The 16,491-nt window shown below is 45.2% G+C and overlaps 1 protein-coding gene and 1 non-coding gene across 2 annotated transcripts in view; one reads left to right on the forward strand and one right to left on the reverse strand.

Annotated features, from left to right (window-relative positions):
- Nucleotides 1–8,554, reverse strand: part of LOC144509528 (T-cell surface glycoprotein CD8 beta chain-like) — a 29,567-nt gene extending 21,013 nt beyond the window's left edge. The window contains exons 1-2 of the mRNA XM_078238433.1: nt 8,400–8,554; nt 7,093–7,455 (exon numbers count right to left, since the gene is read on the reverse strand). Coding sequence (XP_078094559.1) covers nt 7,093–7,455; nt 8,400–8,436 — 400 coding nt within the window. The 5' untranslated portion in view covers nt 8,437–8,554. The remainder of the gene's footprint in view (nt 1–7,092; nt 7,456–8,399) is intronic.
- Nucleotides 8,555–13,398: 4,844 nt separating this feature from the next.
- Nucleotides 13,399–13,470, forward strand: trnaq-uug (transfer RNA glutamine (anticodon UUG)). The gene has a single exon. It is a non-coding gene; the product is annotated as a tRNA-Gln (tRNA).
- Nucleotides 13,471–16,491: the final 3,021 nt, after the last annotated feature.

A 16,491-nucleotide genomic window follows, 5' to 3' on the forward strand; every position in this document is an offset into this window, starting at 1 on the left:
GTTAGGTTTTTTAGGGAACATTAAAACTGACAAAGCCCCAGGGCCTGATGGCATCTATCCTCGACTGCTCAGGGAGACGAGAGGTGAAATTGCTGGGCTTCTGACGGAAATCTTTGTCGCTTCTTTGGACACGGGTGAGGTCCCTGAGGATTGGAGGATAGCGAATGTGGTCCCGTTGTTTAAGAAGGGTAGCAGGGATAACCCAGGAAATTATAGGCCGGTGAGCTTGACGTCCGTGGTAGGGAAGTTGTTGGAGAGGATTCTTAGAGACAGGATGTATGTGCATTTAGAACGGAACAATCTCATTAGTGACAGACAGCATGGTTTTGTAAGAGGGAGGTCGTGCCTTACAAATTTGGTGGAGTTTTTTGAGGAAGTGACAAAAAAGGTTGACGAAGGAAGGGCCGTGGATGTCGTCTATATGGATTTCAGTAAGGCATTTGACAAAGTCCCACATGGCAGGTTGGTTAAGAAGATTAAGGCTCATGGGATACAAGGAGAAGTGGCGAGATGGGTGGAGAACTGGCTTGGCCATAGGAGACAGAGGGTAGTGGTCGAAGGGTCTTTTTCCGGCTGGAGGTCTGTGACCAGTGGTGTTCCGCAGGGCTCTGTACTGGGACCTCTGCTATTTGTGATATATATAAATGATTTGGAAGAAGGTGTAACTGGTGTAATCAGCAAGTTTGCGGATGACACGAAGATGGCTGGAATTGCGGATAGCGAAGAGCATTGTCGGGCAATACAGCAGGATATAGATAGGCTGGAAAATTGGGCGGAGAGGTGGCAGATGGAATTTAATCCGGATAAATGCGAAGTGATGCATTTTGGAAGAAATAATGTAGGGAGGAGTTATACAATAAATGGCAGAGTCATCAGGAGTATAGAAACACAGAGGGACCTAGGTGTGCAAGTCCACAAATCCTTGAAGGTGGCAACACAGGTGGAGAAGGTGGTGAAGAAGGCATATGGTATGCTTGCCTTTATAGGATGGGGTATAGAGTATAAAAGCTGGAGTCTGATGATGCAGCTGTATAGAACGCTGGTTAGGCCACATTTGGAGTACTGCGTCCAGTTCTGGTCGCCGCACTACCAGAAGGACGTGGAGGCATTGGAGAGAGTGCAGAGAAGGTTTACCAGGATGTTGCCTGGTATGGAGGGTCTTAGCTATGAGGAGAGATTGGGTAGACTGGGGTTGTTCTCCTTGGAAAGACGGAGAATGAGGGGAGATCTAATAGAGGTGTACAAGATTATGAAGGGTATAGATAGGGTGAACAGTGGGAAGCTTTTTCCCAGGTCGGAGGTGACGATCACGAGGGGTCACGGGCTCAAGCTGAGAGGGGCGAAGTATAACTCAGACATCAGAGGGACGTTTTTTACACAGAGGGTGGTGGGGGCCTGGAATGCGCTGCCAAGTAGGGTGGTGGAGGCAGGCACGCTGACATCGTTTAAGACTTACCTGGATAGTCACATGAGCAGCCTGGGAATGGAGGGATACAAACGATTGGTCTAGTTGGACCAAGGAGCGGCACAGGCTTGGAGGGCCGAAGGGCCTGTTTCCTGTGCTGTACTGTTCTTTGTTCTTTGTTCTTTGTTCTTAATTAGATTGTTCCGTTCTAAATACACATACATCCTGTCTCTAAGAATCCTCTCCAACAACTTCCCTACCACGGACGTCAAGCTCACCGGTCTATAATTTCCTGGGTTATCCTTGCTACCCTTCTTAAACAACGGGACCACATTCGCTATCCTCCAATCCTGGGCAAATGTAGTTTGCCCAATCTATGTGATGATTTAAGTCCAGTTAGAAGTCTCACAACACCAGGTTAAAGTCCAATACTGTGTTTACCCCAGTCCAACGCCGGCATCTCCACATCATGATTTAAGTCCCCATTGCTTACGATGTTAACCTTGTTACATACAGCATAATTTCCTGCTTTATACTCTGCCTGACGCTACAACAACAGTTAGGAGCAATGCTTCCTCTAAGATGCAGATGTTCAGAACAACTCATGCATTGAAATAAAGAGGCTGTTTGGAACTTTGTCAAATTATAGCCACCTTTAAAATGAACGTTAAGCCATGCATAGATTTTTTAAAAAGTCATGGATAAAGGCATTTCTAACCCACCCAGTTCAAAGAAAAGTTTGAGGAAACATTGCTTAGGGAGTCATTAAGGCTCTCCCACCAATATCTTGTTGTTTCTTAATTTCTTCTAAATTAATTCTACATGTCGATTTTCTAAGTTTAAGTTTATTTATTAGTGTCACAAGGAGGCTTACATTAACACTGCAATGAAGTTACTGTGAAAACCCCCCAGTCATCACACTTCGCCACCTGTTCAGGTACATGGAGGGAGAATTTAGCATGGCCAATGCACCTAACCAGCACGTCTTTTAGACTGTGGGAGGAAACCGGAGCACCCGGAGAAAACCCACGCAGACCCGGGGAGAACGTGCAGATTCCGCACAGATAGTGACCCAAGCTGGGAATCAAACCCGGGTCCCTGGCGCTGTGAGCAGTGCTAACAACTGTGCCAAAAGACATCCGGGAAATTATAGGCCAGTAAGTTTGACGTCGGTGGTGGGCAAGTTATTGGAAGGTGTGATAAGGGATAGGATCTACAAATATTTGGATAGACAGGGACTTATTAGGGAGAGTCAACATGGCTTTGTGTGTGGTAGGTCATGTTTGACCAATCTATTAGAGTTTTTCGAGGAGGTTACCAGGAAGGTGGATGAAGGGAAGGCGGTGGATGTTGTCTACCTGGATTTTAGCAAGGCCTTTGACAAGGTCCCTCATGGGAGGTTAGTTAGGAAGGTTCAATCGCTAGGTATACATGGGGAGGTAGTAAATTGGATTAGACACTGGCTCACCTGAAGAAGGGGCTTAAGGCTCCGAAAGCTTGTGTGGCTTTTGCTACCAAATAAACCTGTTGGACTTTAACCTGGTGTTGTTAAACTTCTTTCAATGGAAGAAGCCAGAGAGTGGTTGTGGAGGATTGCTTCTCTGAGTGGAGACCTGTGACTAGTGGTGTGCCGCAGGGATCGGTGTTGGGTCCATTGTTGTTTGTCATCTATATCAATGATCTGGATGATAATGTGGTAAATTGGATCAGCAAATTTGCTGATGATACAAAGATTGGAGGTGTAGTGGACAGTGAGGAAGATTTTCAAAGCTTGCAGAGGGATTTGGACCAGCTAGAAAAATGGGCTGAAAAATGGCAAATGGAATTTAACGCAGACAAGTGTGAGATATTGCACGTTGGAAGGACAAACCAAAGAAGAACGTACAGGGTAAATGGTAGGACTCTGAAGAGTGCAGTTGAACAGAAGGATCTGGGAATACAGGTACAGAATTCCCTAAAAGCGACGTCACAGGTGGATAGGGTTGTAAAGAGTGCCTTTGGTACATTGGCCTTTATAAATCGGAGTATCGAGTATAAAAGTTGGAGTGTTATGGTAAGGTTATATAATGCATTGGTGAGGCCGAATTTAGAGTATTGTGTACAGTTTTGGTCACCTAGTTACAGGAAGGATGTAAATAAGGTTGAAAGAGTGCAGAGAAGGTTCACAAGGATGTTGTCGGGACTTGAGAAGCTGAGTTACAGAGAGAGATTGAATAGGTTGGGACTTTATTCCCTGGAGCGTAGAAAAATGAGGGGAGATTTGATGGAAACATAGAAAAAACTACAGCACAAAACAGGCCCTTCGGCCCCACAAGTTGTGCCGGGCATATCCCTACCTTTTAGGCCTACCTATAACCCTCCATCCTAATAGAAACATAATAGAGGTGTACAAGATTTTGATGGGTATAGATAGAGTGAATGTAAGCAGGCTTTTTCCACTGAGGCTAGGGGAGAAAAAACCCAGAGGCCATGGGTTAAGGGCGAAAGGAGAAAAATTTAAAGGGAATATTGGGGGGCTTCTTCATGCAGAGAGTGGTGGGAGTGTGGAATGAGCTACCGGATAAAGTGGTAAATGCAGGGTCACTTTTAACATTTAAGAAAAACTTAGACGGGTTCATGGATGAGAGGGGTGTGGAGGGATATGGTCCAAGTGCAGGTCAGTGGGACGAGGCAAAAAATGGTTCGGCACAGACAAGAAGGGCCAAAAGGCCTGTTTCTGAGCTGTAATTTTCTATGGTTCTATGGTTCATGCTGCCCAGAGCTAAGGTACTTTCTCTTTATTCCATTCCTTCATTGTTAGACCTGACCCTCCCCTTTTCCATTTTCCTAATTTCTTCTAAAAGTCAAAGAATCTGGAAGATTTAGTTTCCAACCTTGGTTCTGCGTTCTGCAATCACTCCTCTGTCAGGGCTAGTCGACTAAACTCACTAATCCTTTGTCTTTGCTATTAATTTATCTATTTTGTTGTAAATGCTTTGCGCCTTCAGATATGGTGCCTCTTGCTTTAGCTTTTTCTATTTTTCTCTAATGTTACCTTAGTCACTAATACTTTCAATCAATTGGCAAATGCAGCAAGTCAATGGATGGATCAAAGTGACCATTCCACCAACAGGACTAACCGAGGAATTGGTGGATGAAAGAAATGCGCCCAGTTCACTGCTATCATCCGAATGGTCTCAGTATTCACCGATACATAACGATGATGCTGTCCAATCATGGTCATCATATCTCTATGAATTTGTTGATCTACAACAGACCCAGAAATTGACCTAGCTGTGTGGTTGTGGGGTTTGGGAAGCAGAGGTAGTTACAATTTCCTCCTAAGCAAGTTATATTCACTACATGTTATGTTTCCGTGCACTTATATTCCAAAATGCTATTTTCTGAAACAAGACCGTCAAATTTGTATTGGGAACAAGATACAAATGTCTGAGGTCATGTACCAACCGACTCAAGAACAGCTTCTTCCCTGCTGCTGTCAGACTTTTGAATGGACCTACCTTGCACTAAGTTGATCTTTCTCTACACCCGAGCTATGACTGTAATACTACATTCTGCACCCTCTCATTTCCTTCTCTATGACCGGTCTGTATAGCGCGCAAGAAACAATACTTTTCACTATATGTTAATACATATGACAGTAGTAAATCAAATCAAATCAAATCAAAAGAGAGATAAGCAGTGAGCGGCAGAAAGGAAGCCGGTGAAAGCATTCTATCCCAACCCGTTAACAAGGAGTGTTTAAAAATATCACATCCTTTTTGGAGTTGGAAGCTGCCCACTCTCTTTTGCTGTTTGTTCTCTCAAACCCTGGGATGTCCATGTTGAATTTAAACCAGTTGAACCCAAGTAAAGTTTGTTAGTGAAGTGTCCAGTGGAACCACCCCGAAGGACTAAGTGAGCAGCTCCAATTCCTGTCTTTCTAATGGTTTGACTGATACATATTATCACCTTTACTGAACTTAACATTTACCAAGAAAGCTCCCATTACTTCTCCAATCCAATTTATATTATTTTCCTATTTTATCTCTTTTCCAATCCCGATGTTTCTTCTTGATCATTTCACGGGTGACTCAGAGGCACGGTGGCACAGTGCTTAGCACTGCTGCCTCACAGCTCCAGGGTCCTGGGTTAGATTCCCAGCTTGGGTCACTGTTTGTGTAGAGTCTGCACATTCTCCCCGTGCCTGCGTGGGTTTCCTCCGGGTGCTCCGGTTTCCTCCCACAGTCCGAAGATATGTGGGTTAGGGGCATTGGCCATGCTAAATTGCCCCTTAGTCTCCCGGGATGTATAGGTTAGAGGTATTAGCGAGGTAAATATGTGGGGTCACGGGGATGGGGCCTGGGTGGGATTGTTGTTGGTGCAGACTCGATGGGCCGAATGGCCACCTTCTGCACTGTAGGCTTTCTATGATTGCCTACAGCTGCCTATTCTCACTGGAATGACAGAGGTTGAGGGGCGTCCTGACAGAAGTCGACAAGATTATGAGGGGCATGGACAGAGTGGATGGTCTGAAGCTTTTTCCCAGGGTGGAAGAGTCAATTACTAGGGGGCAGAGGTTTAAGGTGCGAGGGGCAAGGTTTAAAGAAGATGTACGAGGCAAGTTTTTTACACAGAGGGTGGTGGGTGCCTGGAACTTGCTGCCGGGGGAGGTAGTGGAAGCAGATACGATAGTGAGTTTTAAGGGTCATCTTGACAAATACATGAATAGGGTGGGAATAGAGGGATATGGTCCCCAGCAGGGTAGGGGTTTTTAGTTCAGTCAGGTAGCATGGTCGGTGCAGGCTTGGGGGGCTGAAGGGCCTGTTCCTGTGCTGTAATTTTCTTTGTTCTTTGATTGAAATGAGTAGTGGTGCCCCATTATTCTTTAAAAGAGGAACCGTTGGATTGTCACTGGCCAAGGCTAACCATGACATCTGGGCTTGGGTGCAGACTTGTGGGAAGTTTGAGGTTTGCGAATGGACACGAGGCAATCCCTGTCCTGGGACACCCGAGTGCGGCAGTAGCCGCAGCAGTGAGCAGGGCAGTTGGAAGAGAAGGTCCTCTTGTCTGTGTGTTGTCTGGAACTGTGGGTGACCTACCTCGAGCGGGCACAGGGGCAGACCCACGATGAAATCCTCCGCATCAGCGGCCAAATGTAGAGCAGTCTGCACCTGAAGTGCAGCCAAAGGTTGAGACGCAGTCTCTTCAAGGAGTGACCAGGGGTCCTCCTTTTCTAACAAAGGGTCATCCAGACTCTCCAATGTTGGCTCTATTCTCTCTCCACAGAATTTATCAGACCAGCTGAGTCTTTCCAGCATTTTCTGTTTTTGTTTTGGATTCAGCATTTTGCCTTTATCTCCTCTTCTCACTTCTGAAATGTATCATTTTGCAGCTCCTTATATCAAACTGCATCTACCGCCTAATCTGCATCCCCCCAGCCACTTTCTCATTATTTACCCTAATGTTAAGATTGAAGTAGGCAGTAAATTTCCATATTGTTCTAATCATGTCTTTATATCTCATGCCCTTTAAACTTATATTCTTTGTTTTCTCCCCTCCAACCGCCTCTATCGATGTGACCCCGGGTTCAAAGTGCTATTATCTTTGCTTCCAAATCTCTGAATGTGTTTTCTCATCACATTTGCCCAAATATACTTGATGTACTTTTTATCGTGTTCCTTCTGCTGACAAGTTCAGATATTTACCTGCAAGCTTCAGTGTGGTTCCATTTCCAAAGGCTAAGATCCCATGTCGCCAGCCAGCACAGTAATAATGCCCAGCATCAGAAACATCCACTCTCTCTATCGTTAAGTTTAAACTCTGGTGATCCAGGCTCATTTTAATGGATGAGGATCTGGAAATCTCCTCAGAAATGAAGACTTGCTTGGAGTTGATGAATGAATAGGCCAGAATGGAGGGAGGTTGCTCACCCTGCTGCTTCAGCCAGTACACATTGGTATAATCATAAATGGCCCTGCTCTTCACAAAACATGACAGTGTCACAGTGTCTCCCAGTCTAACTGGCTGGGATCGAGCCGGCTGCAAGATCAGGTGACTACAGTCCGCATCTGGATAGAACAGGAAAGCAACAAGACACAGAATCAAAGGCATTTTCATTATAGAATCCCACATAATTCCCACATTATACTGTCGCAGCCTAAAGCACTCGGAAATAAGCCTAGAGTCATGCATTGATCTACATCCTAGCTATGACTGTAACACTACATTCTGCACCCTCTCGTTTCCTTCTCTATGAACGGTATGCTTTATCTGTATGGCACGTAAGAAACAATACTTTTCACTGTATACTAATGTGACAATAATAAATCAAATCGTCAGCTACGACTCTCACCAACATTTACTGATGCACCGTAGAAAGCATTCTTTCTGGTTGGATCACAGCTTGGTATGGCTCCTGCTCTGCCCAAGACTGCAAGAAACTACAAAAGGTCGCAAATGTAGCCCAATCCATCATGCAAACCAGCCTCCCATCCATTGACTCTGTCTACATTTCCCGCTGCCTCGGCAAAGCAGACAGCATAATTAAGGACCCCACGCACCCCGGACATTCTCTCTTCCACCTTCTTCCTTCGGGAAAAAGATACAAAAGTCTGAGGTCAGGTACCAAGCAACTCAAGAACAGCTTCTTCCCTGCTGCTGTCAGACTTTTGAATGGACTTACCTTGCACTAAGTTGATCTTTCTCTACACCCTAGCTTTGACTGTAACACTACATTCTGCACTCTCTCCTTTCCTTCTCTATGAACGGTATGCTTTGTCTGTATAGCGCAAGAAACAATACTTTTCGCTGTATGTTAATACATGTGACAATAATAAATCAAATCAAATCAAAGTAGAATTTTCCTCATTCGAGTTGACTAAAACTTTAGGATCTATCATTAGGATTTCCTCTGCTGTTTCCCCCACTGATCAGTAATGATGACTCTAGTTTACATCAGTGTGGAAGCAATGGAATCATCTCTGCTGCTCAAGTAAGCAGTTTCAAAACTCACAGCTCTGCAGGAGAACCAGGAACAGGGGTGGCCGCATGTTGCTCTGACCCTGACTCCACCCTGAGCACGCCAGGCCAGGACTTGTCTTAGCTCAGGCTGGGCGAGGCACCAGTAAAATAGGTCGCGGAGACTCTCTTCTGCCCTCTCCTTCCTGTAGACGTCACGGGTTCGGAAAGTTTTAATCTCGATGCGTTCCCTCAAGTGGAAATTGCAGAACAAAAGAACGTGTTGATGACTTCAACGAGAAGCCTCTTTGATTTTTGCACAGATATCGAACAATACATCAAAGACGTGACAGCGACGAGACAGCGAGACTGGGTTCACTAGAAATGTAAAACCATCTCTCCACACCTGAAATGAGAAGAGTAAAGGCAGTGACCCTCGGCCAGACCGCTGTGTCCATTGGCCAAATACACTTTGGAGCTGTCCTTAGTCCTGGTCTCTCTGTAACAAAAAGCGAACCCTGGAGAAGGAGGGACAAGGGTTGAAGGTCAGGGAAGATTGAAGAGCTGGGACTCAGAGAGAGGGAAGGAGAAGGCTGAAATGTGACCTAACAATGGAGGTATTTAAACATTATGAAGGAATTCTACAGGGTGCACATAAAGATGCTTCCACTTGTGGGGAAAGCAAAACTAGAGGCTTATACATTAGTGTCAGGGGACTAGCTAGAGTAAATGCATGGGGTTATGGGGATAGGGCCTGGGTGGGATTGTGGTTGGTGCAGACTCGATGGGCCGAATGTCTTCCTTCTGCACTGTAAGATTCTATGATTCTCTGATAGCCACTGGCAATCCAACAGGGAATTGTGAAAAACTGTCTTTACCCAGAAGAGAATGTGAGACTCGCCACCCAGGAGGAGTGGGCATGGTGAAGAGTGTGGATTTATTTTAAAAGGATCTAGATAAATGCACAGGGGAGGAAGGATTAGGAAAAATATGTTGATGGAGTTAAGATGAAGAAGGATAGCGGGATTCTGCACAAATATCCACACAAATACACGTTCTGTAGCTGGGACAGCCGCAATGGGGGAAGGTCGCTGTCCCAAACCTTTCAGCTACCGAGAGGAGGGGAAATGGTGTAAAAGCCCCGACTATCTGCCAAACAGTGAAAATACTTTGAGAATATCAACAGTATTGGAAATGTATTGAGACCCCTCAGTGAGGAATACACTGTATGAAGGAAATTAGAATTTTATTTTACATTTTGAAATGTTTTATCTGGGACTGTGTCTCTGATCTAGATTGTATATTCTAAATATCAAAGTGAATTACAATTGTGTAGAGGTACCTACCTACATTTGTTGTACTTCCGATAATTTTAATTTGAAATGTCTTGTCATGTACTTGGATAAATTTGATAAATCAAGGATAATTTGAAGATATTAATGTGCCTGAGCTGTATCTATAAGAGCTGGTGGGGTGCCCTGTACATTCTCTGTCTAGCAGAGTAACAGTTACCAACTCTTAATCAGCACAGATATTGATAATGAATGTCCAATGCCTCAGATTAACTAGTCTCACAACACTGAGTTAAAGTCCAACAAGTGTATTTGGTATCATGAGGTTTTGGAGCGCAGCTCCTTCCTCAGATGAGCCTCACCTGAGGAAGGAGCAGTGCTCCGAAAGCTCGTGATCCAAATAAACATGTTGGACTTTAACCCGGTGTTGTGAAGCTTCTTACTGTGCCCACCCTAGTCCAACGCTGGCATCTCCACATCAGATTAACCAGACTTTGAGAGCGATGGCAAACAGAAAGCCAACACCCCAGTGGTGACTTGCACCAATAATTCATTTATTCAGGGAAATCTTGTCTTGCCGCATTTGGAGAAAACAAATGCTCTGGGGGCTGGGGTTCATTAGGGGTCAAACGCTCTGGGGGGTCAAATCGGTTAACTAGCACCTCCCAGGAATGACCAGGTCAACATACACTCCACACAGGGTCTGGAATTTCCACATATTCCACAAGAAGTGACTGCTTAAGACAATTTCCATCACCTGATTAGCAGTAAGATATTGCAGCCATCGGGTCCAGGGTCAAGTTCTCTGTGAAAAGTTACAGTTCCGACCACCTGATCCTAGAAATAACTCGGCTGGAATGTTCCCCTGAGTCAGATCATTGTTAACATTTGGGGATCATTTAATCCACAAGTCCAAAGATGTGCGGGTTGGGTTGATTGGCCATGCTAAATTGACCCTAGTGTCAAGGGGGTTAGCGGGGTAAATATTTGGGGTTACGGGGATAGGGCCTGGGTGGGATTGTGTTCGGTGCAGGCTCGATGGGCCGAAAGAACTCCTTCTGCACTGTAGGGATTCTATGGTTCTAAGATTCTAAGTTCCAAACCAACATGGAGTCTGAGGAAAAATGGGAAGGAGCAAACGGTTCCTCCAGGAAATTCCCAGTTGCTCTGTGCATTCAGCTGAAACTCCAGTTGGTGGAGGGCATTGGGAATGGTTGAGTTGTGGTTCTGAACCTGAAACATTAACTGTGCTTCTCTCGGCACAGATTCTGCCTAAATTGCTGAGTATTTCCAGAATGTTGTTTTTAATCTGGATTTATGTTGCATCGGCAGCAAGGATAGGTCAAAGGGAAGGGGTGCCGGTGATATTTAATATTTATTTCACACACATTAACAGAGAATGCACAGAAAGCAGGATATCATTAAATTAGAAAGAGTGCAGAAGAGATTTACTAGGATGCTACCCGGACTTGATGGTTTGAGTTATAAGGTGGGGCTGGATGGACTGGGACATTTTTCCCTGGAGCGTAGGAGACTTAGGGGTGAACTTATAGAGGTCTATAAAATAATGAGGGACATAGATAAAGTAGCTATCAACATCTTTTCCCCGTGGTAGGGGAGTCTAAAACTAAACGGCACAGGTTTAAGGTGAGAGGGGAGAGATACAAAAGGGTCCAGAGGGGCAATTTTTTCACACAGAGCGTGGTGAGTGTCTGGAACAAGCTGCCAGAGGTAGTAGTAGAGGTGGGTACAATTTTGTCTTTTAAAAAGCGTTTAGTACAGTTACATGGGTAAGATGGGTATAGAGGGATATGGGCCGTACGCGGGCAAATGGGACTAACTTATTGGTAAAAACTGGGCGGCATGCACAGGTTGGGCCGAAGGGCCTGTTTCCGTGCTGTAAACCTCTGTGACTCTATGAGAGCCGGTTAGGATAAAGAATTGAAATTTATGTTCGCATGGTTGAATCTCAAGTGAATCAATTTTTACACAGATTTTCACAGTAACTTCATTGCAGTGTTAATACTTGTGACAATAATAAATAAACTTTTTTCCTTTACCATTAAATGAGGGAGGACCTGTGATAGGGAGGGGCTGGAGGAATAGGGATTTGAGTTTAATAACCTTTGATTTAGTGACAAGACTCCTTATCTAATACCCCTCACACACGGAGCAGAAGTGGAACAAACTGAATGTGTGGCAGCTTAATTCTTAAATTACTAACCCTGCCACAATGCCGGGAATTATTTACCAATCCCCTTTGCTTTACCGGGTTAATATAACTTCTATATATTTCTCAGACATGATCCAAAGAAATGCTGATTGCCAAATACATCGTTTGTGAATGAGTCACCTCCCCCCACCCTCCCCTCTCTCCAGCGGCTGCATTATTAATTAAACCAGGGGCTGTGTTATATTCACACATTGACAGTTACAACTCCTCTGCTCATTCAGACCAGTAAGAAGTTTAACAACACCAGGTTAAAGTCCAACAGGTTTATTTGGTAGCAAAAGCCACACAAGCTTTTGGACCTGAAGAAGGGGCTTGGGGCTCCGAAAGCTTGTGTAGCTTTTGCTACCAAATAAACCTGTTGGACTTTAACCTGGTGTTGTTAAACTTCTTACTGTGTTTACCCCAGTCCAACACCGGCATCTCCACATCATTTAGACCAGGGCAGACCATGAGCCTTACAGACACGGGAGTGCCCTGTAAATGTCCCACATTATTCTAGATTGTTGACTTGATTGTTTACCCATGTAACTGTACTAAACGCTTTTTAAAAGACAAAATTGTACCCACCTCTACTACTACCAGAATCAGACTGATAATTGGACGCTTGTTCCTTTTACAGAGAAGCAGGGTCAGAAAAGCGAGGGTTAAAGTTAAGAGGGAATCGAATCCGTTCGAAACGCAGGTTGAAATCTTCTTTTTAACCTCCCGCGGTTCACAATCTTGTCAGCAAAAAATAAAACAAAAATGACAGAACGAATACCCACTCCTCTCCGGGGATTTGAATGAACTTTCACAAGTTTATACAAGAAAAGATGGAGAGAATTCAATAATTTTCTAATGTTCTGGGAATCCCACTTAAATCTAAATGTAAGCAGAACATTCTGGAAATACTCAGCACTATCTGTGGAGAGAGAGAGAGGGAGAAACAAGATTGTTTCAGCTCCTTGCTAATTTCAGGTGAAGTGAACTAACTCTCCTGAGGTGTAAGTTACTTCACTCATTCACTCTGGGTCACAATCGAGTTTCTTCCACAGCTGCTGCTATCCTGTTTCCTATAGAAATAGAGAGGGAAGCCAGGTTTATGGGGTATTTTCATGTTTCTGTATCTTCCTCTGAGTTGAAGTCTAGTTAGTTTCGCCTGGGTGTTGTGTCTTATTTGACATTGGAGCTGAAATCGGAGTGGACTGAACCACTTTGTAATTGTTGGCACGCAGGAGGAGGCCATTCGGCCCCGGCTCTCCCAAAGTGCCATTCCCCTGCCCCCTGCACAATCTCAGACACAATCGAGAAGCCACTCTGAACCAGGCTGCCACGCAGCAGGAAAAAGGCAGAATGCGATACCGCTGAAAGAAAGAGTAAGATCGTTCTGCTCTCTGTCTCAAACCTCTCCTGTCACATTCCATTCAGAATCCACTCCATCCTTCTGTGTGATTAATTAGGGCAGAGTTTCTGAGTCATTTTTAAACAGCATTGCCTAGCTGACGTGTGAGTATTTCACCCATCTCTTATCCCGTATATGTTAACGCTATGGCCCCATGGTGTAATGGTTAGCACTCTGGACTTTGAATCCAGCGATCCGAGTTCAAATCTCAGTGGGACCTTAACATGTTTTGGGGAAGCAGGGGTGTGGGAGGTGGATCAGAGATCCAGGGTACTCTGGGTTCGGATCCCACTTATGGCAGATGGTGGAATTTGAATTCAATAAAACATCTGGAATTGGAAAGTCATGACCACAAAACCATTGTTGTAAAAACCCATCTGGTTCACTGATATCTTTTAGAGAAGGAAATCTACTGTCCTTACCTGGTCTAGCCTACATGTCATAGAAATCTTAGAAACCCTACAGCACAGAAAGAAGCCATTCGGCCCATCGGGTCTGCACCGACCACAATCCCACCCAGGTCCTACCGCCATATCCCTACATATTTTACCCTCTAATCTACGCATCCCAGGACACTAAGGGGCAATTTTAACATGGCCAATCAACCTAACCCGCACATCTTTGGACTGTGGGAGGAAACCGGAGCACCCGGAGGAAACCCACGCAGACACGAGGAGAATGTGCAAATGTCACTCCACCAATGTGGTTGACTCTTAATTACCCCTCAGGAATGGGCAATAAATGCTGGCCCAGCCAGCGACGCCCACATCCCATGAACGAATAAAAAGACATGGTCTTAAGAATCATAGAATCATAGAAACCCTACAGTGCAGAAGGAGGCCATTCGGCCCATCGAGTCTGCACCGACCACAATCCCACCCAGGCCCTACCCCCACATATTTACCCACTAATCCCTCTAACCTACGCATCCCAGGACTCTAAGGGGCAATTTTTAACCTGGCCAATCAACCTAACCCGCACATCTTTGGACTGTGGGAGGAAACCGGAGCACCCGGAGTAAACCCACACAGACACAAGGAGAATGTGCAAACTCCACACAGACAGTGACCCGAGCCGGGAATCGAACCCGGGACCCTGGAGCTGTGAAGCAGCAGTGCTAACCACTGTGCTACCGTGCCGCCCAAATAATAATAAAGGGAATTCATGTTTGACAAGTCTGTGCGAGTATTTTGAAGGTTATAACAAGAATGAAAAAGTAACTAGCATGGTATGATGTAAATTAGATTTTCAGAATATGTTTAATAAGATTGCATACAAGAGGTTTTAGATAATGACCCATGGGATTGGGTATACGCTTCACCAACTGACCCAACTCTTCGACAGCACCTTCCAAACCCACGACCACGACCATCTAGAAGGACAAGGGCAGCACCACCACCTGGAGGTTCCTCTCCAAGTCACTCATCACCCTGACTTGGAAATATATCGATATTCCTTCACTGTCGCTGGGTCAAAATCCTAAAGCTCCCCCTGCTAACAGCACCGTGGGTGTACCTACATCACATGGACTGCAGCGGTTCAAGAAGAGAGGTTAGTGATGGGTGAAAAATGTTGGGCTTGTTGGTGATGCCCGCATCCCAAGAACAAGTTTTTAAAATTGAATTTAGGAATAATGAATGGACAGGAAGAGGAGGAATATCTGGGCCATTTTCAGGGCTGCAGGTGGAGGATTGGTGCTTTGACCATGGCTATATCCAGGGGTTGGGTGTAACATATCCAAGTTTCTCTGATGACATGAAGTCAGGTGAGAAAGCACGCTGTAAGAAAGAGCCAGAGGTTTCAAAATGATGCAGAGTAATGAAGTGATTGGGCAGGAAGGGAGCATTTTGTGGGGAAATGTGAAACTATCCACTCTGGTAGGAAGAACAGAAAAGCTGAACATTGTTTGACTTGGTAAGTGCTGGTGGAATCCCTACAGTACAGAAGGAGACCTTTCGGCCCATCGAGCCTGCCCTGAACACAATCCCACCTAGGCCCTAGCCCTGTAATTCCACATATTTACCCCTTTAATCCCTCTCGCCTTCACATCCCAGGACAGTAAGGGGCAATTTAGCATGGCCAATCCACCACACTCACACATCTTTGGACTGTGGGAGGAAACCCATGGGGAGAACACGCAAACTCCACACAGACAGTGACCTGAGCCGGAGAATTGAACCCAGGTCCCTGGAGCTGTGAGGCAGTAGTGCTAACCACAGTGCTATCGTGCCACCCACTAATTCTGTGCAGGGTATTCATCATCCTTCAACATCAATCACACAAAGTTAACATTTAAGCCCAGTAAGCAAATGGAATGTAGAACAGGAACAGGCTCTTCCGCCCACAATGTCGTGCCGAACATGACACCAAATTAAACTAATCCCTTCTGCCTGCCTTTGCTCCATATCTCCTTGCATATTCATCTGCTTATCTAAAAGCCCCTTAAATGCCCTTATTGTATCTGCCTCTACCACCACCCCCGGCAGCGCGTTCCAGACACTTAACACTGTCTGTGTAAAAAAACTTGTAAGAGTTTTGACAACACCAGGTTAAAGTCCAACAGGTTTATTTGGTATCAAATACCATTAGCTTTCTGAGCGCTGCTCCTTCGTCAGATGGAGTGGAAATGTGCTCTCAAACAGGGCACAGAGACACAAAATCATGTTACAGATACAGTACAGAAGGAGACCTTTCGGCCCATTGAGCCTGCCCTGAACACAATCCCACCTAGGCCCTAGCCCTGTAATTCCACATATTTACCCCATTAATCCCTCTAACCTACACATCCCAGGACAGTAAGGGGCAATTTAGCATGGCCAATCCACCACACTCACACATCTTTGCTCTGTGGGAGGAAAGCGGAGCAAACCCATGGGGAGAACATGCAAACTCCACACAGACAGTGACCTGAGCCAGGAATTGAACCGAGGTCCCTGGAGCTGTGAGGCAGTCGTGCTAGCCACAGTGCCCTGTTTGAGAGCACATTTCCACTCCATCTGACGAAGGAGCAGCGCTCCGAAAGCTAATGGTATTTGCTACCAAATAAACCTGTTGGACTTTAATGTGGTGTTGTTAAAACTCTTACTGTGTTTACCCCAGTCCAACGCCGGCATCTCCACATCATAAAAAAACTTGCCCTTCACATCTCCTTTGAACTTTCCCCCTCGCACCTTAAGTGCGTGTCCCCTAGTATTAGACATTCAACTCTGGGAACAAGATTCTGACTGTCAACCTTATCTAC

This window comes from Mustelus asterias, chromosome 21 (assembly GCF_964213995.1).
Source record: "Mustelus asterias chromosome 21, sMusAst1.hap1.1, whole genome shotgun sequence".
Classification (NCBI taxonomy): Eukaryota; Metazoa; Chordata; class Chondrichthyes; order Carcharhiniformes; family Triakidae; genus Mustelus; species Mustelus asterias.